Here is a 27,769-nt window from a genome sequence, read left to right on the forward strand (position 1 = left end):
TTTTGGAGAAAATAAAAAATGTTTTCTCTCCAGGATTGCAGAATTTAAACTTTCATTCAGCCCATTTTTTTTCTGGTTGCCTTTCCTCAGCCTAAGCAGGGACAGTTCTGGGGTTTGCTTGGGAGAGGAAGAATTTCCTTGCTGGTGTCTTTGTGTGACAAATGAGCAACTGTTGTGTTTTGCCTCACCTCGTGCTTTAAACTTTGTATTTTGTATTTTTTGTATTGAAAACAAGTTGGGTATTCTCAACTCAACTGAGCCTTTTTTTGTTTTGTTTTCAGATTATTGGAATAATATTTACTTCCCTTATCAACGTTAACTTTGGTTTTATATGGGAGTTTTTATCTAATGTCCCTGCAGCTGGGTGTTGCACCCTTTTTTTTTTAGATGTATGTGGAGTTTTTGCCTTTGAATTCCAAGATTGCTTTGAATGAGAAAGGACAAGGAATGGGAGAGAGTTTGGGCTGTTTATTTAATAGGACAATGCACCAGTTTCTGTATTAACTTTGCTTTCTTTATTATTTTATTCCCTAAAGATTATTAGAATTAGGGTCCATATTTTTCTGCTCAGTCATGACATGGCTACAGGAATACAGGGTTAGAAAATAGTCCTGCTTTGGGACACACTCTGAGAAGAGGTGAGGGAAATTCATGTCAGGTAAAACCAGATGGGTTCTTATCTGGTGATCTTAATTTGAAGTTGAATTTTAGGAAGGAGTCTTTGAGCAGATTGACAAGAGAAATAAATGGTTTATCTCCCTTCTCTCCAGGGAGCTGTGCCTGGATCCCAGGGGATGTGCAGGGACTCCTTAGGATAACCAAGGCTTTGTGGCAGAGGAGGCACCTTCACCCCCTCTGTAATCCAGAGCAGACCAAGAGTCTGGAGAGCTCAAGTTGTGCCAAACCAGCTGCTTCAGAATTCCAGCAGTGACCCATCCCTGGGTTCTTCTCTCCAGCTGCATCCCTGTCCTCTCCATGCTGCCTCTCCATCTTTTTCAAAATGACAGTTGTGGGAATTTCACCTCCTCAAATGTTTGCTCGTGAAGTCGCCATGATTTAAAAGTGCAGAACTGCTGGGCTGAGTTGGTGCTGGTGTTTGGTGAGTGCATTTCCTCAGCTCTGCATTTGGCATAATTTGCCACACAAAGACACCAGCACGGAAATTCTTCCTCTCCCAGCCAAACCCCAGAACTGTCCCTGCTTAGGCTGAGGAAAAGGCAGCCAGGAAGAAATGGGCTGAATGAAAGTTTAAATGTTGCAGTTCTAAAGGAAAGACATTTTACATCATCTCCAAAAATGTTCATGGTTGTCCCAGTTCTTGTATTTATTTCATCCTGCTTTTCTCTGGCACTGTGGATGATACTTTTAAAAATCTTAAATATTTCCTTATTCTGAAATAATATGTCTGTTTTGTCACTTTCCAACTCTCCAAACAACTGGTTTGGTACAACTTTTCCCTCTTAGCATCAGTCTCCTTTCAGGTTGAAACTCTGCTGCTGCCTACTTTTGTTATCACTCACCTTATATTGAACAGTAAATTATTAAAATACTATTATCATACATATTATCTGTATTTAACTTCCTCAAAGGCATGCATTTTAAAATTGCAAACTAATAATAATGACCTGCAATGTTTATGGAGGCAGCTACATTTGTATTATATATACATCTTTAATAATTTCTGCAGTCTGAATGACTGCAATTGATACCTGAAATTATTTTACCTTTCCAACAACTTGTACCGTGATTTTTTTTTTTTCCTGGTGGTGAAGTTGAGTTAAACAAGGAACTTTCTCTTAATATGCTTTGAAAGAGAACATGGCATTTTGCTGCAATTACTTGTGTGTTTGCACTCTGGCTTTATTAGCAGTCTGAGCACCCAGGCTTGATGCAGCGCAGTTGTTCCATTGTTCCGCCCTTGGATTTATGGCTGGAGTATTAAAGAGCCCTCAATTTGTTGCCTTTTGTTTGTGGCCATTGAGCTAAACATAATCTAATAAGGCTTGTGTCAGGTGAGAGATGCTGAGAAGAATTCCAGGGGAGAAGTTGACATCTCAGCACCCTTCTTTGGAGTGGGGGGTGCTGTTTGCCAAGAAAACAGATTATTTGTGCAAAAATTGATCTTTCCTGGAAGAGCTCAAAGAGAAGAAAACAAGCCCTGTCTTGGTTTTGGGCTCTAATTCCTCTTTCCATTTAAAAAAGTCTCTCTTTTGCAGTTGTAACCTTTTGAAGAGATTAGATTGGACCTCTAAGATAGAGTTCAGTGCTTTAGTGCAATATAATTGGGGAAATACTAAACGCCACTGACCTCATTTCCTTTAGAACAATGAGAATTAATAGTTGCACGTTTTATTAGGCTGATATTCCAGATGTAGTGTACATTTAATTAAGTGTAGTTTCCTTTTGGTTATGGTATGTGGCTCTGCTTTTTGTCGCAAATTCTTTCTAGTTTTACAGTTTTCCACATGTTTTCTTTCACCATTTATGATTTTTTCAAAGCGGGGCTATAAGGATTTAAATCACTTTAGCATGCAGCAAAACAGTTCCCATTCAAACAATAAACGCCATTTTAAAAAGCCTTTAGATCTTCTGTCACTTCATAAATATAAATGTATAAAAACATTATGCAGTTGTAGTGCCCACCTGCTAATTAAATGCAGATTTCCTCAAACTTGTTTTAAAATCCGCTTATTTGTTTCAACTCTGTCTCTGCTCAGAATACATATGGCCCTTGTGCAACTAATTATGCTTATGGAGCAGCTGTTAAATTTAGTGCAACTAATTTTATCCAATATTTTACATTTTAATTGATTACCTGTGAAGAAATTAGCAAATTAACACTTATTGTGCAGTAACTGAATGGGCTTTTATGGAGACTTTCAATTTTTACAAGCGGCCCGAGTGCTGATGGAATAAAGCCATTTCTTAGGGCTGGAGATGGGGAACTTATTGGTGAGCCTTGATTATCTGGTGTGAGAATTTAGGGATCCCGAGTGATGCCAAGCATCTGTGTGTTCTGCAACTTAGACATGAAAAGCAGATTGGAAAGTAATGGCTTTTCACAGAATTTTGGGAACATATGGGCTTATCTGGATCTAAGAACCCTTTGAAGATCTTTGAACTTGACTAAATGACTTAACCTTTGGCATGGTGGGTGGGTGTTTTGGGTGTTGTTGGGGGGAAGGGGATCCATGCTGCAAATCTCCTCTACAGCTTCATTTTTTGGTGGTGGGTTTTTTCCCCCCCCCCCGGTAGTTCCATAATTTGAACATTTGGGGTCTTGCTTTAATAGGACTAATTGTGATTCTTGTTATTTTTCAACAGCAGATAAAATAGAAAATCTGTCTGCTCTGCCAGATCTGTGGCCTTTTGTTGTGGTTTGGTGGTGAGCTGGGGACACAGATGACTTTTGGGAGCTCCATTTCAGGAAGTCTTATCTTGATTTCCTGTCCTGTAGATCTTGCAAGATACTTTAATAGGAATTAAGAATCAGTAGAGAGAGGCTCTTCCCAAGGCCATGGAGTGATGGGATGTGTGGGAATGGCCTGAAGCTGGTGGAGGGGAGGTTTAGAGGGGATATTGGGGAGGAATTCATCCCTGTGAGGGTGGTGGGACACTGGGGGCACAGGGACACCCTCCACTGTCCCAGGGAGCTCCAGTCCCTGCCTTGGACGCTGACAGGGATGGGGAGATTTCATGCAATAACTCTTTTAATTTTTAAAAACTGTTTCCTGTGTGTAAATGTCACCTGCACAGACATGGGAATGAGCAAAAATCCAGGAATTGAGCATCCAGCCTGCCTGAGCTGAACTTGTTATTTGCACCTGCAAAAGGTAGAGCTGAACTCCAGTTCAGATAGGAGCTGGGAAACTGGAGTTCTTTAGTAATAAATATTTTAGATTCCTGTTATTGCTGGTTGAGGACTGTGCCATTAAATGAGGAGAGGCCCTGCATTGATTAAAGATGATTTGTGTTGCTACAGGGCTTTGTTTGTTTGGGGTTTATTTTCTGTTTTGGACTTACCTGCAGTTCTGAGAAGCCAGGGTTACCTGGGAATACTGGATTTAGGGCAGTGCTGTTAATCTGTGCTGCCTCATCATGATGTTTGTACAAACAGTGTCTCTGTGCCAAACAAAAATTAGATTTAATATCCAGAACTGTCTTTTGAGTCAAAACTTCCTCTGCCTGAGGAGTAAGGATGGATGGATGGATGGACACGTTTACATTTGTGATGACACGCTAAAAATCCAGTTTATGCCAGCAAATGCTCTCCAGTTAAGAATCCAGCAGTGCAGTGGTAATTTGATCTATTTATGAGTGTTAATAGAGTGACCAGGATGGGAGAGCTGCTGCTGGAAGGTACCAGCTGCTGAAACAGGAACCCAGCCCTGACCTCTGGAGCTGCTCCTGGCAGGAACAGGGACCTGAACTCCCATGTGCTGGACAAATTCCAGAAATGTAATTTATAGCCTCATCTGGATGGAGGATTTTCTTTTGCTTAGTCTATTGTTGAGTTTTATTAAGCAGTTGTTGTTTCATAAAAGGAGGGATTTTGTCTGTGTGATTTGGCTTTTAAAGGCTTTGGGAGTTTTGCACTCCAAGAGGTGCTAAAGAAACTTTTTACACTGTTTTAAAAATTCTCCTATTTCCTTCAGTACTTGATGAAACTTTTCCATGAGGTGTCATCAGAACTGAATCATGGAATTGTAGAATCATGGGATGGGTTGGGTTGGGAAGGACCTTAAAGCCCATCTCATTCCATCCCTGCCCTGGAGGGGCACATTCCAAAGGCCAGGGTGCTCAGGTAAGAGAAACCAAGGAAAACTTGACCTGATTTTCCCCAAATATCCCTTGTTCACTCAGGTAGCATTGATCTGTGACAAATTATCAAATAAAACTCAGAAAATGTTCTACAAGAAATTCAGGAATAATGAAATAATTTTGGACACACAAAGAACCAGCCCTAATATTTCTGGATTTTTTTTCCATTTTGTTAATGGATGAATCTATTATTTGTTTTAAGTTACTTTGCATCTCTTTCCAGAGCAGGAGCCATGTTTTCTATTTCACTTCTTTTGCTAAATTGTCAGTTTAAAGGTATTAAATTGTGACATATGCTGCATTATTAGGTGTATTTATTAAATGTATTGAAATTTAATAAAAAATAACACTTTTTATTATTTAATTAAAATTAAATAATAAAAAATATAACAAGGCTGAGGAGCAGTGCTGGTGAGAAATGGCTCATGGATTGTTCTGATGATGAAATTTTCTAATTGTGAGGTAGGGCAGTAAGGTCTCTGAGATTTTCACTCTAGACCTTTAAGGCATTTAAAGTGTTTGTGTTCAGGGCTGAGTAGCCAAAATCTTCTAAAACCTGGAACTGAAACCCTTGGTAGCAAACTAAGCCTGGTGATGTCTGAGTCTGACTTCACTCACTGTGGTTTTTGGAGAAAAAAGTTACCTAGATATCTCTGTGGAGGAAGGCAGAGGAATTGATGGTACTTTGTTAGGCTAATTTGGTATTTTACACTATGGAGATCCTTGTTGTCTGCCTAGAAGCAGCCCCTTCTTTCTCTGGTGAAGGAGAACCTTCCTTCACTACCTGGGTGCTTCCCCACAAGTGTTTTGGTGACTCCTCTTCTGCTTGTTTAGATAATCCAGTAGATCCTGTAAAAGATTTAACCTGTTTTAATCAGAATCTCTTTTCCAGTTGCTTTTACTCCAATATGGAAATGGACCAAAACTTGTAAAAATGTGAGAACTTGTGACTTGGGGTCCATCTTGGGTCTGTTTTGGGTGTAGCCTTGGTCAGGCTCTTGCACTGCCCAAGGTGTATCCTTTGAAGGCATTTTAATAAATCCCTGTCTGATTGCTTTAACTCTGCCCAGCCTCTGTTCCAGGCAGCCTCTTTAGGCATCAGTCACCATCCCTGGTGTTTAAAAGCAGACTGGGTGTGGCACTCAGTGCCAGGTTTAGTTGGGGTGTTAGGGCTGGGTTGGACTCAATGATCTTGGAGTGTTGGAGTCCTGGATGCCGAGAACTTTGGATTTCTGTGCTGCCCAGCACGGACCCCAAAGAGAACACTGCGCTCTTACAGCCGCAGCAGCGAGAGGTCTGGCCACAGGGCTGGGTCCCTGTGTTACTTCAAATTAATTCTCATCTGCAGGCCAGGGTTGTCCTGTTCCTGTAAGAGTAGGGCATGTCCTTGTTCTGCCCAGAACTCTTCTCCAGCTGGTGTCTGTGTGTCCCTGCAGGTCATGGTCACAGCAGCACTCCTACAGCCGCAGCAGCGAGAGGTTCTGCCACAGGGCTGGCTCCCAGTGTTCCTTCAAAGTAACTGTGTCACCTGCAGGCCAGGGCTGTCCATTTCTTGTAGGAGTAGGCCATGTCCTTGTTATGCAAAGAGTCCTTCTCCACCTGGGGTCTCTGTGGTTGTGCAGGTCGCAGTTGTGGTGGTGCTTCTACAGCTGCAGCAGCAAGACGTTCTGCCACAGGAGAACCCACAGCGGGTCCCTGTGTTACTTCAAAGGAACTCTACAATCTGCAGGCCAGGGCTGTCCAATTCCCATAAGAGTGGGGCGTGTCGTTGTTCTGCCAAGATTCTTCCCCACCTGGTGTCTGTGTGTCTCTGCAGGTCACGGTCATGGTCACAGCAGCACTCCTACAGCCGCAGCAGTGAGAGGTTCTGCCGCAGGGCCGGGTCCCAGTGTTCCTTCAAAGTAACTGTGTCACCTGCAGGCCAGGGCTGTCCAGTTCCTGTAAGAGTGGGGCATGTCCTTGTTCTGCCCAGAACCCTTCTCCCCCTGGTGTCTGTGTGTCCCTGCAGGTCGTGGGCGCTGCCGCGCTCCTACAGCCGCAGCAGTGAGAGGTCCAGCCACAGGGCTGGGTCCCTGTGTTCCTCCAAAGTAACTGTGTCACCTGCAGGCCAGGGCTGTCCAGTTCCTGTAAGAGTGGGGCATGTCCTTGTTCTGCCCAGAACCCTTCTCCACCTGGTGTCTGTGTGTCCCTGCAGGTCGTGGGCGCTGCCGCACTCCTACAGCCGCAGCAGTGAGAGGTTCTGTCACAGGGCTGGGTCCCTGTGTTCCTCCAAAGTAGCTGTGTCACCTGCAGGCCAGGGCTGTCCAGTTCCTGTAGGAGCACAGCATGCCCTTGCTCTGTCAGGAATTCTCTTGCAGCTGATGTCTCTGTGCTGTGCAGGTCGCGGTCGCGGGCACGGCAGCGCTCCTACAGCCGCAGCAGCGAGAGGTCCGGCCACAGGAGAACGCCCAGCGGGTCCCGGGAGCGCCGCAAGGGCAGGGACAAGGACAAGGACAAAGCCAAGGACAAGGGCAAAGGGAAGGAGAAGGAGACCCACGGCACCAAGGCTGGGTGAGTGAAACGGCAAGTGATACAGCTGGAGCAAAACCGGGCAGCAACACCATGTCCTTTTACTCTTCCTTTATAATAATCTTCCTTTAAATTGTACTTGATATCAACTAAGCTTATGTAAATGCAGAATATTTGAAAGGTGGGGAATTATTCAAACTGTTTGGAGAGTGGGGTTTGTAGGGTTTTACAGTTCTGCAGTGTGGTAATGTTTCACACTAAGTGATGGTTTAATTTTCCACCCTTTCTCTCCTTGCTTGGTTTCAGGTGGGTTAAAGACCTTCTGCAATTTGTTAATATAAACATTCTTCCCATATGTAATAGCCATGATATAGGGGAAAATGAGGAATATTGGAAAGCATGAGGGCTTCTTCCTAGAAGAAGGTGGGTTTCACTGTTCACACACACCTACACCTCCTCCCAGGGGCAGGAGTTCCTCCTGGGCTGTGGTTGAGGCTCACAAATGCAGTTCCAGCACAAGCCTTGCTCTGGGTGAATGATGGGAACCCTTGAGAACCTGCTGTAGTTGAATTTCTGCTTGGAATAACTGGGGTTGCTGATGACAGATTGCAGGAAAGGCAATGTAATTTTTTTATATTTTATGTAATTCACGTAATTCCCTCTGCTTTATGCATCATGATCTGATGCAGCCTTTCCTGGCTGTTTGCTTTTCCCTCTTTGTCAGATCCCTTCCAAAAAAACCCAAAACACTGAGGTGTCACTTCATGACCTTCCCTTGGGTGGATTCCCACTGAAAATGCTCCTGGGGAATTTCTGGAGCAATATATTCCACCCACATTTGGGCTTCTGTTGGCTTCTGGAATTCTCCCTTTGTTCCCTGTGGCAGCAGGAAAATTCCTGGTTGAGTTGGATCCAGTTTGGACTCTCCAAGCAGATTTAGTTTCTAGACCCAGAGTCTGGAAAGTCTCATTATTCTACAGAGCCCTTCCAGAACCTCCAGCATCAGGGAATCCCTGGTGGAAACAATCCTGTGGCCTCAGTATTTGAGCAGATCCTTCCTCAAAGGCACCTCAAGGACCAGGTCTGGTTCCCAGTTTAAATTCATGGCTGTTTGCAATGTATTTATTCAAAATAGCTGCTTTGGAGCTGTAATGAAGATCAGCCTGAAGCCAGATTGTGGGAAGAAGGGACATAAATTCTCAGGTGCTGCTTGACTTTATAGTTTAACTTTGCATAAAAGGAGGTATTTCAGCTTGGCAGCACTGTGGCTTATCTGAGAGATGTTGTATATTTGGGGCTTTACTGCTCCTCTAAAGCACAAAATCAAAATGCTTTTTTTTTCACTAATTAAGCAGCAAATTTGTTTGTGGCTCCTGTGAGTCCTAATGATGATTTTCTGTCCTTGGCTTGGCTATGTTTGTAGATGTGAGGGGGAAAGGTCTGTTCTTGGGGCTTTTTTCAGGCAACTTTAGATTCTTTCAAGGGAGATCTTGTCACAGTAAACATCTCAAGAGGAATTTCAAAAGAAAAAACTAAAATTATTTTAAAAACATATTCTGGGCATTGTCCTTTGACATTCCCCATTTCAGTGATGATTCTCTAACATTGAGCACTGAATTTCTGGGGTGCTGGAGAAGTACCAGATGTTCATGAGCTGGGCTGTGAGACACCTCAGCTCCTCTCCTCTTACACCCTGAAATGTTTTAAGGGATGTTCCACTTGTCCAGCCATGATGGAGGGAAATCCTGGGAATGTGGGGAGCTCCAGGGAGTTCCCTCCAGCCCCAAATCCCACGTTTAGACCAGCAACATCTACATGCAGGAAGCCCTCAGCTGTCCAAGTCTGCACAAGTGAGGGGTTTTACAGCACTACAATGTTTTCCCAGTATTTCTTGTACTAATCAAAGCATTGCATTCATCTTTTATTTATGCTTTTTGAAATTCTCTTGTTTTAAAACAACCTGCATGCGTGTCTTCATTGACCTGGTTGGGTGTGCTGTTGAATTTTGATGTTTTGAGTCTTGATCAGCTTCTAAACATGCAAATTCTGTTGTTCTGAGATGTGTTTTTCATAAGGCTCCTTGCTTATTGTTAAAATTGGGGGGCAAAGCTACTAAAAGCTTGTTAGTTTTATATAAATTTTCCTAGATTTAGTTTTTTCCTAGATTTAGATTTCCTAGTCTCGTAGTTTCTTGTGTACTGGTGGAATTTGGGATTACTTCTCCAAGTGATTTTGACAATTTTTAATGGAATAAATTAAGAGCAGCTCCTCAGTCGTTAAGAGAAAAGAAGTGGTGAACCCTTAATCAAACCTGACCACTGGTTTAATTGCTGATCTTTAATGAGGTTATTGATACATTTGAGCATCAATGGTTTCACAGCTTCCTAAATACCCTGACAGATCCCAGAATCCTGGAATGGTTTGGGCTGGACCATCCCTAAATCCCATCTCATTCCAGCTCCTGCCATGGCAGGGCCACCTTCCATGGACCAGGCTGCTCCAGGTGGCCTTGGGCACTGCCAGGGATCCAGGGGCAGCCACAGCTGCTCTGGGCACCTGTGCCAGCCCCTTCCCTCTCTCCAGGGAACAATTCCTTCCCCATATCCCATCCATCCTTTCCCCTGGCTGTGGGAGCCACTCCCTGGGTCCTGTCAGTACTCCAGAGCTGAGGAGCTCCTTGTTCCAACACAATCCCCATTTTTCCTGTCAGTTCCACACTTCAGGGCTTTGAGGCTTCACCGAGGTCCCCCAGTCTGAGGGCCATTTTCCAGTGGCATTTCCTGCAGTCCCTTGGAGTGGATCCATACCCAGTGCCCCATGGATGGCACGTGGCTCATTGATGGCTGTTGATGAGATTTTTGCTGTTTGGAGGAACATCAGCAGTCAAGTGGCAATATTGGACTTTCCAGAGTCACACTCTCCTGGAGCTTGGCACAGGATTATTTTCCCCTTCCTTCTTCCCAGCCAGTGCAGTAGGAAGTCATTGATGGTAATTGGCCCTGATTTGCATATAGGTGATGGAGTTGTGTGGGGCAGAGCACCCCCGAAGTGCTGGGAAGCTGTGCTGGGATCAAAGGGGCTGTGCAGGAGCTGTTGTCTGACACCAGGCTGGGGGTGTTGTTTGCATTAAACATTCATCACCCTCCCAGCCTGCCAGCAGGAATTCTGGGCTGGGCTGACATGTTTTCATGCAAAATTTATTGGGCAAGACGAGGGTTGTAAAGAGAGATCTCGCTGCCTTTCACCAGCAGCAGAGGGGGAATGCTTGATTGGGAGGAAGGATTCCTCTGGCACGTTTGGGGCCTGTGTTACACCAGAGCTGAGGGGTTGGGAAGGCTGATTCTGTCTCTCCAAGACCTTTTCCTCAAAATCTGACCTGCCAAAATCCATTTCTCAAGGAGCAGAAATGTGCAAACACAAATTGATGTTCAGGATGCTACAAGGCTTGTTTAATTTGCACTGCTCAGGTCTCTCTTTCAGGAGTTCTTGTTGGTTGTTTCAATTCTCTTTGGAGTTTATTTCAAAGAGGTTTATGAAGAAAATATAAAGTACATTGTGTTTGGTTTGTAGCTCAGGAGTCCAGGAGGAAAATGCATTCATTTTGGAAGTTCTGATCCCAAATAGAATAAATAAGGATTGCTGCTGGGCTGGACCCTTGCATGCCATGGTTCAACCTTGATCAAATTCTTGTTGTTGAGTTGTAAACATCCTAGAGGAGGTGCTTCCAGGAAAATGGAAATGGGCAGCAGAAATGGGCTGCTGGGAATTGTAGAATGTGGCCAAAAATCCCTCTTAAACATGGACATTCCTAGAAATACTGGAGAACTTCTTTAAAATCTGTTTAAAATTAGCAACTGCATTTTGAATGCTGAAACCAAACTACTCCATCCTGTGGTGGAAAGTAGTTTGAATGCTTATGGGAGAAATATCTTCTGGCAGAAGGGAAAACCCTTTCCTTAATCCAGGTAGGTTTATTTTCAGTGTCTGGGCTAAATTACGAGGACTTTGAGAAGTGCTTGCAGTAAAGTTTTAAGATGCTTGGTAGGACTCCTTGGCTCCAGTGATTTCCTTTGGTAGCTTCTTGAAGAACAGCTTCTAAAATTGAAAGAGCTTGAGCCCCTTTGTCTAGCCTGGGATACTCCAGTGGCTGCCAGGCACTTCCTTGGACTCAAATTAGATTTTCCAGGATCTTTAGGATGGCAAAGGAGTCACTTAACCACAGTAAAACCAAAATGCCTCTTCTATTGATTAATTAATAATTTATTCTTACTCCTTTTGCCTTTCTCTCTGCCTCCAGCCTGCAGGCAGAGCCCAAGCATGAGGTGACGGGAGCAGGTAATGAAGAAGTCACCAGCAATAGGTCTCTGGGTGACTCAGAGCAGAAAGATTGAATCCCTTGCCCTGTCAGGATCTGTGTTTGCTGGTGGAAAAGGAGCTGAGCAGTTTGGGCTGGTCCCTGCAGTGCCCGGGGTGGGGATCCAGGGAACCCCTGGGCGTGTTTGGGGTGATGGGTGAGGATCTGAGCTCTGCTGGGAGGCAGAGGAAGCAGCTGAGAGGCCAGAGCAGGACAGTTTCCTCCCTGTAAGTCAGCCAAAGGCTAATGGGAAGCAGAGGAAGGGTTTTCTCTGAAAAGGACTGAGACCTCCATATGCCCAGAGCAGCTCGAGGGTCACTTGCCTTTGACCGAGATTTGTTGCTATTGTTGTCTAAGCTGTGTTGGCCTTGTTTTTCTTTTTGTTTGCTAAAAATCCTCTTTTAGGACTCAAAAGGCTGGCCATTTATTTAATGGGCAGCAGCGTATGGGATGATTTCTTTTCCTTTCACTCCCAGACAGCTGGAAAAGCCAGTGTGGATGGCACACGTGTGTGAGCTGTGGAGCAAAACTGTGCAGGAGGTGCTGGGGAACCACTGGCTCTGGAAAATAAATAGAATTTAGTTCAGAGTAAACATTTCGTTTTCATTCATTAAGTACTTTTTGTGCTAAGTACAAAAATCTAAGTTTTGTGTTCAGATTCTGTAGTTCAGACTGTCAGTTAGTGATGGCTGTCAAATGAGCTTCCCTGCTAAATTCATGGACTATGCTGAGGGAATTATATTTCTCCCTATTTCCAGAAATAGGTTTTGGAATGCATTTGAAGGCAGTATCTTCAAAGACACACATTCTTTTAAGCTGTTTAAAATTTTCCAAACTATCCGCTCCTTAAAACTGCCAGCCACCCTGATTGTCCTTTTATAACTATATAATTTGCATTATCCTGGGGTTTGGGGGGAATCATCCCTTGAACGTGGGGTGTTCCTGCTGAAGGAGGGTTTTGTTTGCCCACATGTCCAAACACACACACGCTCTGAATGTAAACGTGGAGTTTTGGGTTTTTTTTTCCCTGGGACACCTTGTGCTGGGAGAGCAGCTGACTATTGTTTTAATGGCCTCCCTTAATCTGGGCAGGAGGAATCCAAACTGAATGATCCAGAGCTGTGCAAATCCAGTTAGTGTGAGCTGTAATCTCTTTACTGGGTTTAAGGAGTTGGAGTGGCACTGAGACACCCTGCAGATACTGAACAGCAGAGATAGAGTAATCACCTCACCCTGCACCCTGCTCCTGCATCCTGCCACTAAACCCCAGTCCCAGCAAGGATTTAGGGAAAACCCAGCCCCAAACAGAAAACTGCTCCTCAGAGCAGGCACAGGAGGGGCAGGTCACACACAGCCCATCTGAAAGATCATGCTGTGGTAAAGGGAAATTGAAATTCACATTAAAAATATTAAACTCGCTGTTGCGCCTCGTATTTTGGATTGGAAATGCTTTTTTGGAATGAGCTTACCTGCTGTGGAGATTATAAACCGTCCATGGCTGTGATTAGGAAGGGAAGGAGAATCTTTGTTTGGAGGACGCATTTCTAATCCTGGTCTAATTTTGGACCTTTCTGTTGTTTGGAATTATAAAATAATGTGACGAACTTAAATAATTTAAATTGTTATCAGTGATGGGACACGAGGGAATAGTTTTAAATTAAGAGAAGAAGGATGTAGTTGGATATTGGGAAGGAATTCCTGGCTGGGAGGGTGGCAGGCCCTGGCAGAGGTGCCCAGAGCAGCTGTGGCTGCCCCTGGATCCCTGGCAGTGCCCAAGGCCAGGTTGGACATTGGGAATTGTAGCACCTGGGACAGTGGGAGGTGTCCCTGCCATGGCTGGGGTGGCACTGGGTGGGATTTAAGGTCCCTTCCAGCCCAAAGCTTTCTGTGATTCCACAATTCACTTCCAGCCCCTGCTTTCATCCTTGGCACCCCTGGTTCTGTGCAGGGCAGGTTGTTCCTACCCAGCAGGAGTGAAACCCTACAGAGTTTATAACCTGTGCTCCCATTTTCCTGCTTGCACATCCTTTCATTGCAGTGATTTTCCATTGAGGAGGGAAGGCTCTTGGATCTTCCCATGGGGGAGAGACTTGCCAACCCAAATTTTCCATTCTGGAACTTGTGGGTCTGGTTCCCACAGGAGATTTCCAGATGCAGAGGCTGCTCTTGACCTTCATGTCCTTCTTTGTTCATTGAGAATCCCCTGATCCCTTCTTGGAATGATCCCCTCTGGTTCCCCAGCAGGATGGGATGATGTTCCCCATGGAGCAGAGTGGTCCTTGTGACAATAATTCAGCATTGTGTTGGATTTATTCCTTCTTTTTTTTTTTTTTTTTTTTTTTTTTTTTTTTTTTTTTTTTTTTTTTAGATTATGGCAACCTGATGCATTGCACTTTTTCTGGGGCAAAACTCTGGGAATGGCTTCCACTCCAGCCACTGATTTTTACATTATTTAGTGTAAAAACCAACACCTTCAAATATCCATGAGAACAGGGCTGGGAAATGCTTAGTGTGCCTTCCAGGGTGGGAATGGGGAGACCCAGAGGAAACATCTTGGATTCTCCTGGATCCTGCCTCGCTCCTCAGCTGCTCCAGCAGCTGAAGTTCTTGTAATACAAGGCCCATGTAATGGTGAATTATGTTGGGAATGATTTTTCCTGGGCTGAAACTGAAGCAGCAGGACCAGTCCATTCTCTCCAAATGGATTAAGGAATTGATCAGGAAGGTCTGCCTTGGCTGCTCAGAGCAGAATCTTTTGAGGCTGCTTAATGGGATCATGCTGTGTCCAAGAGGGAAAAGGGAATTTTCCATTGATTATTGTCAGGTGGGCATTGAAAAATATTAGGGAAATCCAGACAATGGAGAGTGTTCACCAGAGGAATTGGGATTGCAGGGCCAGTGGTAAGAAGGCGTCATGTGCCTCCCTCTGCCATCTCCCTTTTTCCTTTTTCCTTCCTCCTTTGCTCTGCCTTTATTTCCTGGCCACACTAAACAGTATGAACAAAACCTGGGTGAAGTTTTGGATGATGTTGCAGTGGGAGTTTCTGCTTGGAGTTAATTTACAGGTCCCCAGTGGGTCAGAAGCATGAAGAGGGAAGAGAAGGAAGGGGTTTATAAGGAGTGAGAGCCACTAAATCTGATTTAAAGGGTCACAATGTGCTTTTTATTGAGGAGGACAAAAGATTAAAGTCCATCAATTAATTTATTTTAAAAAACAAAGCAAGCTTTAGGCCCCAGAGCTTGTTGGAAACTCTGTCCATGAGCTTCAAAGATAAATTTTAATAGTTCTGCTGCTTTTTTCCTTTTTTAAACATTAATGCTACAATAACTCAGTAAATGGAGAGTGGATAATTAGGTCTTGATGTTACAGGCTCAAAATTTTATATGCTGTAGGTTTTAGATACAATTTTTGAGAATTCTACTCTGCCCTGTAATATATTCTGACTCGTGCCTTATTTTTAGGTTGTGCTTCTCACATTGTTATGGGAGAGGAATTTTTTTCTGATGAAGTTTCCTGGGATTTGATAACTGTATTTCCTCCAATGTCCAGCCTGGCCTTGGGCACTGCCAGGGATGCAGGGGCAGCCCCAGCTGCTCTGGCAATCCCATCCCAGCCAGGAATTCCCAATTCCCAATGTCCCACCCATCCCTGCCCTCTGGCACTGGGAGCCATTCCCTGTGTGCTGTCCCTCCATCCCTGTCCCCAGTCCCTCTGCAGCTCTCCTGGAGCCCCTGCAGGCTCTGCCAGGGCTCTGAGCTCTCCTGGAGCCTTTTCTCCTCTCATGGTTGGTTGTTTCTCTTCTCTGTCCTGCAAGTTCTGGAGCCACTTTGGGAGCAGGGCCTGGCGCCAGAGGAAGGGGCAGGGGCTGATCCCAGGGAATTGCCCCAGACCAGAGGGGCTCTGGAGCCTCCCAGGGGCAGTTCCAGTGCTGTGCCCTGGGGTGGCACCAGGCGAGCCCTGCGGTCCCTCCCTGGGCTGGCATGGAGCAGCAATCTGGGCAGGGCTGCAGAGATTGCCCCACGGAAATGCAGCCCCAGAGCAGGGGTTGCATTGGAGCTGCTTCAAGCAGTGCTGGTAAGGGGTTCATCACCACTTATGCAATATTTTTATTGGAATATTTACCAATATAGCCAGAAGGGATGTGCCTTGGCTTGTCTGGCCCTTGCAGGGTGGGGAAAGGAGGGATGATTGACACACCTGAGAGGGAATGGTCGGGCAGGGACCCCGGTTCTGGGGTAAACCTTGAAATCACACCTCAACATCTTTTAAAATATATTCCCCTTCAGTGCTTTTCAAAGCTCTGTCCAAATGGGTTTTGTAGCAATTCTGAAAATTTTACTTGTCTTGGATAAATGATCCTTCCAGTAAGAGCCAGGACTTCTCTCCCAAACCCCTTCCCATGTGGAGAACGTGTGGTGAAATCCCTTTTTTGGGCAGCCTGGGAAGGGCCATTTTGGGAGGCCAGGATCCCATTTCAGCGTGGCACTTGTCACCCACGGTCCCAGTGCTGTCCCTGTGTGCCAGCAGGAAGGCAGGGCTCAGTTTGCAGACACTGCCTTCCCTGCTCTGCCTTTAATCTCTGCTGTGTTTATGTAATGCAATAGAAATGTTGCTAACGTGATTATACTTTTCTATCTTATTAGCTTCAATACTGAGCACAATAAAATGGAAAACTGTTTAAATGTTATGTTTAAGTGCTTGAGATAAGAGTTCTTGTAAATGAAATGTGATTACATTTCTGTAATAGATCTTCTCTGTCTGCTCGGACTTTGTTGAGCAATGTAATTCTTTTGGGATTGCTGTTTCTAAGTTTGATTTCTTTTTTTTCCCCCTTTAATTTTGATAGAACCAGCCATGTAAAATGTTACACACCAGCAGACAATGCACAGAAATCTCTTGAAAAGGCAGGGCTTCCTGTGTGAGGCGCAAAACCAGGGCTCCATAGTTCTCTTTGTGATAACCAATTTGAATTAAACATAATTCCCCAACATCACCTTGAATTTCCATCTGTGTAACCCCGATGTTCTTAGGGGGTTTTGCATTTACCTAATGCTCTGGGCTATTTTCCCTCAGCACGGATGGCAAACTGTGACTATCTCCAAACTGGAGATGATATGAATAACAATTGTTTGCTGATCTTCCCCTGTATCTCCCTGCATAACCTGCAGCCTGCAGAGGCTGAGGAAGTGGCAGATAGCTTTTGTCATCCCTTATCCGGGCTGTACACTTGTAAGGAAGAGCAGGGATAATCGCCTAAATCTAATTAGGGGTTAAAAGAGGCCATGACTGTGATGTGGCAGTGAGACACCTTACTGTAGCAATCCTGTTTGCATTAGAAAAATAAGGTTGTCATATTGATTATTCAAATGAGCTTCCATTGGCCATGGCTCAATGGCTGCTCTGCAGCTGAAGCTCTGGAAGGTCCCAGCTTTGGAGCATACATTATGTGATGTCTTGTTTGCTCATTTCAGGGCTTTAAACCTGAGGCTGAGGGAGTTTTGTCGTGACAATTAAGGGTTTAAGTGACCACTGGAAAATGAAGTTGAGCTTGCCTGGGTGATGGCTGCGATTGCTCCAAGCCATTCAATGGGGGCCAATGAATTTGCTTCACATCCTTTATGGAGAAATCAGTATTGGAGTTAACAGATCTTGTTTGTGCATTAATTGATGTTTAGTTCAAAGTCAAACAGAGCTGAAAAGAATAAAGTAATTGCATTCAGATCAATTCCACGTCCAAGAGATAGTGAATTCCCCTGGCTCTGACTTTAGGGGCTGCCTTTTAATTTTTAAAAAAATGTTTATCTGGTGCTGGGCTATTACAGCTTCTCAAATATTTCTCAGCACTTGGCTTTTTGTCACTTCCAGTCAGTTCTGTGACATCCTGCAAGTGCAGGAGATGCTTCAGGATGTGCTGATTTCAGCCTTGCCTGTTACCTGGTAATGTAAATGCCAGATGCAGGATGGAAAAAAGTGTTTTAAAAAACCAATTTATTAATAAAAAAAAATATTTTTGGTCCTTCTGTAGTACACCAAGTATCATGTGCTAGGCTGTGTTTTATGTACAAAGAGTGGACATTTTTCTAGTGTTCCTACCATTGGTTTGTGCAGCTTCTGTAATTCTGTAAATCATTACAGATTTAGAAGGAAGAGCCCACCATGAATCCCAGACATGAAGCAGAGTTTGCAAATTTTACCCCATAGTTGAAATTATTTCCCCCATTTCACCTGCAGTTTGAACATTGTTCACTCCAGCTGTTGGCTGTGCTGGGCAAAAAAATACATCTAGAGATACTAAACTGTTTTATCTTCTTGTAAATAGGTACAAAGTTTTCAAAATTAATATTTATTATTACTATTTAAGAATAATAATTTTTATTGATTAATAATTAATCATTATTATTTTAAACTAAAGTTTTTTTATTTTTTCACTTGATTCTTCCAGTTTCTTCCATTCTCTGCTTTTTGTACTGGATGAGTAAAATTTACTTTCGTAAATTTTTTGTGAAAAGTAAATTGTAAAATTTACTTTTACAGTAAAAAAATTAACTGTAAAAGTTATTCACTCAAATGCTGACCTGGTTGACTGAAGACATGATGACCAGAGGAGGGGAATATTTTTAATATCTATATTTTAATATATTATTTATTTGTGTTGCTGGACCATCCTGGCCTGTTTGAAAGGCCTGAAAATTGTCAAAAAACATTGATGTAACTTTGCAGCATCTTGCTTGGACTGGAAGTTAAGCAGTGGCTTATCCTGTGCTGCCTTTGTGTGAAAGTCCTGAGCTTTGTGCTGATGCCATGGATGTGTTTGACTGCTTGGAGCAGTTCCAGTTCCACCTTCTGGGGACTCCCCTTTGTGGCACTTCTTTGCAAGGCACAATAATCTTGTCTGTTGAAATTGCAGCTTTCAGCCCAAACTGAAAATGGGTGAAAAGCCAATATATGAGGGGTTTGTTTTTCAGCAGTATCAAGGTGTTGTTTGTGGAGATCAGTCTCTCATTTTGCACATTCATTCTAAATAAAAATTTAATAAATTATCCATTTATTTATTATTTTTAAAATTTTCTCTTAATCCCTTTGAGCCACAAGTATTGCAATGTTCTCTACCACGTTCTTCGTCCACCAGCAGTTAGCAAAAATGCAGTTTGTTGTGATTGATGTCAGTGAGATCGTCTGGATGCATTTCCTAAAGAGAGGGAAATAAGACAAATCTGAGGAGTGTTGCAATAGGGAAAATCCTTGATCCTGGGAGCATCACAAAGAGGCAGAACTTGCAGTTGGCAAAGGGGTTTTTGGCTGCTCCTCCTTTCAGAAATTATAAAAGCTCAATTCACCCACGAGCTCAGCTGACTCTGGGCTGGCTGAGGTCACCACCTTGAAATTTGAGGTGAAAATAAGAATTTTAAAGTAAAGCAGCAGCACTTTGGGTGCATCAGTCTGCAGTGGTTCAGGAATGGTTGGCTCAGTGATTTTTGGGGATGTTTTCCAGCCTTTGTGAGAGCCAGGGGAGGTTCAGGTTGGACTTTGGTTGGAATTTCCTCCCTGAAGGATTGGTTCAGCACTGGCAGGGCAGCCCTGGAATGGTCACAAAATTGGATCTCCGTTTCATAACCTGATTTCATTGCAGGATTTGGTCGAAGGCTGGACTTTGATGGTCTTGGAGGTCTTTTCCAGCCTCAGTGGTCGCAGGAGGTCCCTCCTGAGCAGAGCTGGGGGACTGCTGGAGAGGACACATGGCACAAAAACCTGGGTACAGCTCACTGGGTGGGTCTGGAACTCGAGGTGCTTGGGGATATTCCCCTGGTCCTTTGAGCATTTGGGATTCTTCCCTCCAGTGTCAGCTGGATCATCCACATTCCCTTTTGTATGGGCTGGGAATCCTCTGGGAAGGGCTGCCCTGTGAGGATCTGGCCACTTATTTGGTGTTTTTATTTTAAATAGAATATTTCACTTCACCTCCAAGACTTGCAGGTACAACAGGAGGTGCTGGTTTTAACCATCAACCTCTAAATTCCTTAGGATCCAGGTTTCCTTGGAGCCTGCCTTGTTTATGGTGCTCGATTCCTTCAGGAGTCTTTTCTCTCTATACTTAAAAACAACCTTTGAAGGAAATCTTGGCTGTAGAATGAGACATGTCTTATATTTTTGTCTGTTTTTGGTCGCATTTGGTGGTAAGTCAATAATGCGCAGCAGTAATTATTTTGATTTCATTGAAGAAATGCCAGAACACAAAATGTTTTTGGGAGATTCTGGGGGAAGGTGTCCGTGGGGAGCTGGAATGGGATGGGCTTAAGGTCCATTGCAACCCGAACCTTTCTGGGATTTTGGGATTCCTGATCTAGAGCTTGGCTGGCACTTTGCTGGGAGTTTGTTCCACCCTGCAAAGCCACTCCTGCTCTGTTTCCACTGGAAGTGCTGGGAGTGAGGAATGCCAAAGCAAACTGATGGTGTTGGCTTTTCATGGCAGCAAAAGTTTAAAAAAGCAAATTACTGAGAGCAAGAGAGTGAAATGAGTGAGGCCAGTGTGGTGTGTAAGAATTTTAGGTTTAATAATTGGTGGAATGAGAAGCCTGAAGGAGGTTCTGGTGCTACTCAAGGAGCATGAAGAGCTCAGGCAGCTTGCTTGGTGCTTTTGGGGTTTTTTTAGGCTGTCAGATTTTCTACCAAAAACACAAATTGTGATTTAGGGGAACTTGCAGATCTTTCCTTGTTCTCACCCTGCTGTGGTGCACATCAGCCTGTGTCTGTGTTTCCAGCCCTGTCCCAAAGGTGCCCAGCCTTGTTTTGGGCTGAATCCTGGGAAAAGCAAGGTGAGAACTTTAGTGATCCCTGTCCATCTCCTCTCCTTTACGAGCTCCAAGTAGCTGGTTTTAATTTTATTTGATTTTTTTCCCCTCATGCTTTTATTAATTTCAAAGCATTTCCAGGTTATTTTGTCACTGTCTCTTAGGCTTGGGTTTGGTCAGATGTGTTTGAGACTTGCAATCAGTTTCTGTTTTAATTTCCTTTTGATGAAATATTATTTCTTCCTCTTCATTTGTGGCCAAGGAACTTGAGGAATTCCCCCTCAAGCTTGACTTCAGCTCTCCCTTTTAAAATTTTATGAATTTGTCTTGCAACACAGCCCAGCATGGAAGTTGTTGGAAGATACAACTTCCTTCCTTACTGGGAGTTAGACTGGGCTGCTTGGAATGAGCATCCTGGAGAGACCAAGAGACTTCCAAAGGTTTTCCTTAAAGCTACATTGAGTTGAGATTAAAAAAATATAATAAATTAATTGTGGAGGAAAGCCTGAAACTCAAATCTCTTCTGACCAAAAAAGCTGAGGTAGGTGAGGAGAGGAAATATTCTCAGATCAAGTGGATTTGCTCTGTTTGGGAATGGGGAAATTCTTGTCTTGTGTAGGAATGAAAAGCTGAGATATTCTGAGAATATTCTGAGATCAGCCTGGGCTGGGTGGAAGGAGGGAGAGGAATTAAACCAAAGTCACCAACTCAACCCAGCAGCATTTCCAAGCTGGGTTTTCATCCCTCCCCACAGGGATGCCTAAACCCCCAGGAGGTTTCAGGCTGCTCAAATGGGACCAGGTGCAGTCCAAGGGCTGAATTCCAGCCAGGTGGGAATTTGTGGGGCTGAACTTGACCATGACTCCCAAAGGGCTGCACTCCTCTTCAGGGATATTGGAAACCTCTGTTTAGTCTTTGCTTGTAAAAGCTGTGCATCCAAGGCTTGCTGGGTGTCCTGGTCCTTCCCTGAGCTGTGGAGAGGAGTTGGTTGTTGGTTTATTGTTTTTTAATCAGTTGTTTGTTTTTCAGCAGTGTTGGTGCCATCCTGCTGCTGGCTAGAGAGCACATCCCAAACTTCTCCTAGGTTTTTTTACGTTATTAATCTTTCTTCCTTTTTTTTTACTTTATTCATCTTCCTTCTTTCTGACCTGCTGTTTGAAATCTGTCACTGTCTCTTAATTCCTATTGTAAGTGCAACATCTTGTGCTCTTTCAAAGTCCTTCAGAATTGTGCGAATTTTAAATTAATTTTTATTTCAATTAATTTTTATTTTGAACTATGGGGCAGCAGGGCATCAAAACCAGCTGCATCCTATTCCTTCATAGATAGAGGCATTTAGGCTTTGGGTTTGTTCAAGTATTTTTTTAATTATAAGAACATCTTTGCGTTTAGAAGCTTTGAAGAACTTGTGAAGTGCAAAGAACAAAAATGAAACTGTAACTTGTGGTGTTTGGATTTTCCATAAAAGAAAGCCTGAATAGAAAGGAACATTTGCATGAGAAGAGTGGGGAAGAAGTTGTCTGACTTCTAGTGATGGGTTAGAAAAACAATCAAAAATCTGAGTTCTGCAGATAGAGTAAGAAGTCATGGGTGAGGTGGGTCCCTGGGTTTGAGGGAAGAGATTTTTAAATTAATAGAATAAATTAAAAATATGTACAGCTCTGTATTGGTTATAGGTTGGATAAGCTGAGCTCAGTTCAGATATTAAATACAAATTTAGCTTTGGTCTCTGAACTCAGATCTGTGGGGATTAAAGAAAGAAGGAAAAAATTGGGAAAAAAAGAGTAATTTGTTTCTAAAGTCAGTATAGAAGCTTTAAATTGCTTTGTAGAATCCTTGAGGTTGGAAAAAAAATCTCTGAGATCATAAATCCCAACCTTTAAATATGCATATGCAGTAATAGAATGATATCTGTGCAAGGGAACCAAGGCTGTGCCTTGTAATGTGAATTTTGAGCAGTGAGCAAAAGCTTGAAGAGTTTTATTCACAGGTCTTAGTGGAAAGTTGTGCGCCAGCAAATAAGTTTAAAATACTTAATAAACTTCTACAAGATTTTCTCCTCTTGGGAAGAATTCATGGCACAGAGTCTTAGAAAAGAAATACAAATAATTAACTCAGATAAATTGGAGGTTGCCTTGTTTCCTAGGCTGAAATCCTTTAATTGGTAACTTTATTTTTGCTGAATATTTAATGAGCAACTGGCAAATGTTTCCCCAAGCACAATTTTCATGAGCATTTAGTATTTTTTGAGCAATTTATAATGAATTTAGACAAAGATGGAGCCATTCAAACCCGATGTAGTTTCAGTGTGGTGTGAAGCATTTACCAAAGATTATTGCAGAACTTGTTTAATGTGCATAGAGAGTTTTAGAACACCAACCCCAAACTAAACAGGCTTGAGGTTTCCTTGTGGGATTTTTTTTTTTTTTTATCACCAGACTGAGGGCCTGAAGGAATAGAGGAAGTGAATGGACACCAATGTATCCAAATATCTCATTTTGCCTAAAAGCAAGTGCCGGCAGATAAATGCCCATAAAGGGATTTCTTTCTTAAGCCCCATGGATTTTTTTTTTCTGCAACTTTTTGTGTGAGTTGGAAATGAAAACCATTCATCCAGTGCCCCAAAGAAGGGCCTTATTGAATGGAATAACAGTGTAATGTACCATTGAAGGCAGGATTGAAAGTGATTATCTTGTTAACTCTTGACAGTTACCGCCAGCTTGAAATAGAACTGGCAGGCTTGATTTGCAAATGAATTAGAGCTTTTTCATTTGGTGCCAGGATCATCTTTTTATATTCTGATATGACAGATGCTATGTTCCATGCTTTTGTTTCTCTTCACTCTTCTACTTGCAAATAAAAAACAAAAGATTATGATAGTAATTTTATTTGCATCTTTTCTCTAGGAGTTTATTCTTTGTCTCGAAGTTTTTAATCTTATATTTTTTTCAAGAATTTGTTTAAGAATAGTATTGTTCCCGCAGAATAAAATTTCATTAGGTTAAGTACAGTAGTAATTGGGTGAATGAGGGGGATTTAGAAGCTTTCAGCAAATGGAAAATTGATTGTACTCAAATTGTTTTAGTGCTTAGAACATTTAAATTTCCTCCCTGACTTACACTTGCATTTAATACTCCTCAGTACCAGGAGCAGAGGAGAAGCTCACAGAGTTTCAGCATTTCTGCTAATGGCAGCACACGTGTAATTAGTGGCAGCCATAGTGCTGTGTTTATATTCTGCAGCCATCCCAGCCCAGATGGGGAGGTGTTGGGTATGATAATTATTGTGCTCTGCCTCTATGTTCCTCATTAACCTGTAACACTCTCTACCAGTCCAGAGAGTTTTTCCCATAGTTGTGCTTCCCAGGACTGGAACTTGCTGGGCTTTGTTTAATATTCAGCCCAGCCTTGTGGGCATTTCCAGTGCTGGGCTCGCTGCTCCTTCTGTAATCTGGTTTGTTCTTGGGGGCTAATTAGCAGCACTTCCGACTGCCACTGATGTCCATTATGGAAATGTTTCCCTACACTTTCACCTACAGGATGTGTTTTAATTGAATATCTACTAAATAATATTACAGAGAAGGTAAACCAGGCCAAAGTTGTCTAATTTATTTAAGGCTGGTTAACAGAGACGGTGACATTGCAGAGCCTGATGTTTAATTGCCTGTGTTTGCTGGGAATGCAGACTGGGAGGAACAGGATTTCATTCCTGGTGAAGGGAACAGGAGGAGAAATGCCACCCAGCCAGCCAGAACCAGGGGAAAATCCAGCCAAAATCAGGGAAGAATCAGCCCAGCCAAAGCCAGGGGAGAACCAAACAAACCAAATCCAGCCAAAACCAGGGGAGAACCAAACAAACCAAATCCAACCAAAACCAGGGGAGAACCAAACAAACCAAATCCAGCCAAAACCAGGGAAGAGCCAGCCCAGCCAAAGTCATCCAAAACCAGGGAAAACCAACCAAACAACACTCCAAGTAGGAAAACTCCAATGATTTGCACCTTGTGATGTCCTTGGAATCACCAGGTTGAGTTGAGGAATGGCTTTAAGGCAGCCAGAACAGAGGAATCAGCTTTGGTCATTTATGGGGTTTCCATACCCAGCCTGAAGCCTCCATGAAACAAAACCAGGAGATTTTGGGTGGTTGTTTTATCTCTTGTGATTTATGGGATTTTCAGATCTGACTTGAAGCCTCTGTTAAGCAAAACCAGGAGATTTTGGGTGGTTATTTTGTCTCTTGTTTATCTGAGAAATACATGCAAAGAAGGGCAATATTTTTGTAGGGTCTGTTTGAAATTACTGCTTTTATCAGCACTGTATTTTGGAGTTCTCCCTCTCTGTTTAGTTTCAGTGTTGATATTGCATAAAATCTCGGATTTTACTCTCTGAGCCAGGGTTATTATATATTTCCCCTGCTGAATATTTGATAAGGTCTCTTGGGTACTGATTTTCCTTCTTTCTAGGATAACATCTTATGGAAATTGTTTCACCTTGTGTCCTGTTTAAAGTCCTGGTTTTAGCATGATTCAATTTGGTTTGCCTTATATTCCATGGAGTTCCTTGGCAGTTCCAAGTTATTCCAGAGTGTTTGTGTGGGGGCTGACTTTGGCTTTTCATCCTGCTTTAACTAAGTGACCTTCATAGGATCATCTTGGGGTCTTTGCATTTAAATTTATTAGTAATTGGCCAAAGTTCCTACTGGTTTTTCCTGAGAGAAATTATTTGGATGATGGGAGGGATCCACTGGGGCCAAGACCACCAAGTTTGGAGTCTTCACACTCCAGAATCAGCTCCAGATCATTTGAAGTTGGTGCTTGGTAAGAACAAAACAACATTGCACACTTTAAAAAATATATAATGGGTGCTTTTCCTATCAAGACGTGAGATTCCCAAACCATTTGCTCTTCTTGATGAGTTTGTTGTGCAGGAAAAATTGGAAAGAGCAGCAAAAAATGACAAGTTCAGCAATGTCTCATCTTGGGATATCCTGAGGTAGAAATAAAGTTGTGTGATCACATGGAAATCTAATTCTCTTCTCAGGAACTCTGCACCTTCCAAAAGCCCCTTTGACCTGAGTTTTCCTGTAATGTCCATGTAGGTATAAATAACCCAAAGGATTATCCTGCAGCCTATGGCTTCTCACCCAGAATCTATGGCAAAGACAATTATTAGTTATTAATTAACTGTGTATTAATTCTACAGTTCTTGGGTGGAACTGCTGTAAATTCACTGGAGAGTACATTATGTGTGAAATGTTCAGCTGTTTTATAGTACCTAAATGGGGTGTTTTGAGGATAGTGCACATTTTTCAGCTCCCTTGATTGATGGTTAGTTTGATACAGGGAGTATTTTTAGGAACATGAATATGTTCCAGGTTAAAATCATTATTTCAGCAAGTTCTAGGGAATATTTTTAATTTAATTTACTAGCAAAGGAAGTTCACACCACCTCAGTTAGTTACTGTAGGTTTAAGTAATCCCAAACCTGGCAAAACCTGGAGAATTCCAGAATGGTTTGGGTTGGAAGGGACCTTAAAATTCCTCCAGTTCCACCCCCTGCCATGGGCAGGGATGGAACTTCCTTAATTGAATTCCAGCTTCTTGCTACAGGTCCCTGATGACCAGGATTCAGATGGAGCTGGAATGTTTTCCCCTGGCACTGCTGAAAAGTTTGGATGAACCTGAGTATGATATTTCCTGGGTTTAATGGATGACTTTAAATATATATGCATGTCAAGTGGTGTTGTACTGCAAATCCTTGGCCAAAGTGGGGAAAAATTCCAAACCTTCTCTGGTAGAATAAGGAAGACTCAGGAATAAAATCAAACTTGCCTAGTGAACCAAAGAAAGGAAGGTGCTGCACTGGAGATGGTATGAAAAGCAAATATATGGGGAAGTCTGGGCTATAAAATGAAGTAAAACATAATTACCTGGTAATGATACCAGATTAATGGTTTCTGTTGTGTTGTGAGCATTGGAATGTTGGATGTGCATAAAGCTGCTCCTGGCTTTTATTTGTGGTGTTTAATGGTTTAAAATTCTGCAGGCACTCAAGGCTGTGTGGGAGAGACTGAGCTGTGGCCACAGGTCTGATTTTGCCTAAAACAACATATGAAATATAGTAATAATTGGAGCCTTATTTGTATTTGTTGTACAAATAATATAATTTAAATATGTGGTTATTTCACATAATTATAAAAATGCAACAGATGTTGTAGTATAATTTAAGGTATGTATTTTAAATATATAATTGTTAGATATATTTATATAAATATAAGGGTAATTATGTAATATAATTTATAGTATGTATAATGTAACATAGAATGGGATGCAGAATATAATTGCATAAGATCTCTAATATAATCTATGGGCTAACTAAAAGATAAACCCTGCCATAGCCTGGCTGATTGATGCCCTGCAGCCTGAGGGTGGGAAGAGGTTTTCATTGGAAGTGACAGGTGCCCCAAGGTTTATTTAGGACAAGCTCAGCCTTGTCCTGGTTAGTTTGATAATGTTTTCCTTATGGATGTTCCAGCAGTGCATTTCCTGCGTTAGGGCCTTGTGCTACACCAATATTCCTGTCTGGGCTGCCTCAACTACAAATTGGCTGAACAGCCCGTGACACTTTTTCAATATTATTGCATTAAACCAAGTGGATTTTGATTGATAACCTAATATTCAACTAATGCAAAACATCAATCATGGCAAGTATATTAATTATTTAATATTGCAGCCTAATTCAGGAATCGATGTGCTGCAGGAGGGGAAGGGAAACTCGCTGTTCCCAGAAGGTTTGAGACAGGGCATGATTAAAAAACAGCCCCACCAAGCCCCGCTCTGCTCCCGTGTGTTGGTTCGATACAAATCTTTATTCATTTGCCGATAATCTCCTCACATTTTCCACTTCAGGACCTTTTTTATCAGTTTTGAGGCCTGGAATTGAATTAGGGCTGCTTTCAGCACAGGCTGAGGGAGGTGCACGGATATTGATGGCAGGGATGGGGCTGGCCTGGAGCTCCTCCAGCCCTGCCCTGCGTCCTCTCCCAAAGCAGCTCCACCTCCAAGGGCCAGGTGGAGCCTCCAGAAGGGATCAGGGAATCGTGGAATGCTCTGGGTGGGAATGGAGATCAATCCTATCTATCCCACCCCTGCCATGGCCATCCCATGGGAGATCCATCCCATGGGAGATCCATCCCATGGGAGATCCATCCCATCCATCCCATGGGAGATCCATCCCATCCATCCCACCCCAGCTACGGCAGGGACACCTCCCACTGTCCCAAGTGCTCCAACCCCAA

At 43.0% G+C, this 27,769-nt stretch overlaps 1 protein-coding gene across 1 annotated transcript in view; it reads left to right on the plus strand.

Annotated features, from left to right (window-relative positions):
* RSRC1 (arginine and serine rich coiled-coil 1) overlaps window positions 1-27,769 on the plus strand; it is a 96,721-nt gene that overhangs the window by 17,151 nt on the left and 51,801 nt on the right. Inside the window, exon 5 of the mRNA XM_058031607.1 lies at window positions 7,201-7,371. Coding sequence (XP_057887590.1) covers window positions 7,201-7,371 — 171 coding nt within the window. The remainder of the gene's footprint in view (window positions 1-7,200; window positions 7,372-27,769) is intronic.

Source organism: Melospiza georgiana, chromosome 10 (assembly GCF_028018845.1).
Source record: "Melospiza georgiana isolate bMelGeo1 chromosome 10, bMelGeo1.pri, whole genome shotgun sequence".
In the NCBI taxonomy this organism is placed as follows: Eukaryota; Metazoa; Chordata; class Aves; order Passeriformes; family Passerellidae; genus Melospiza; species Melospiza georgiana.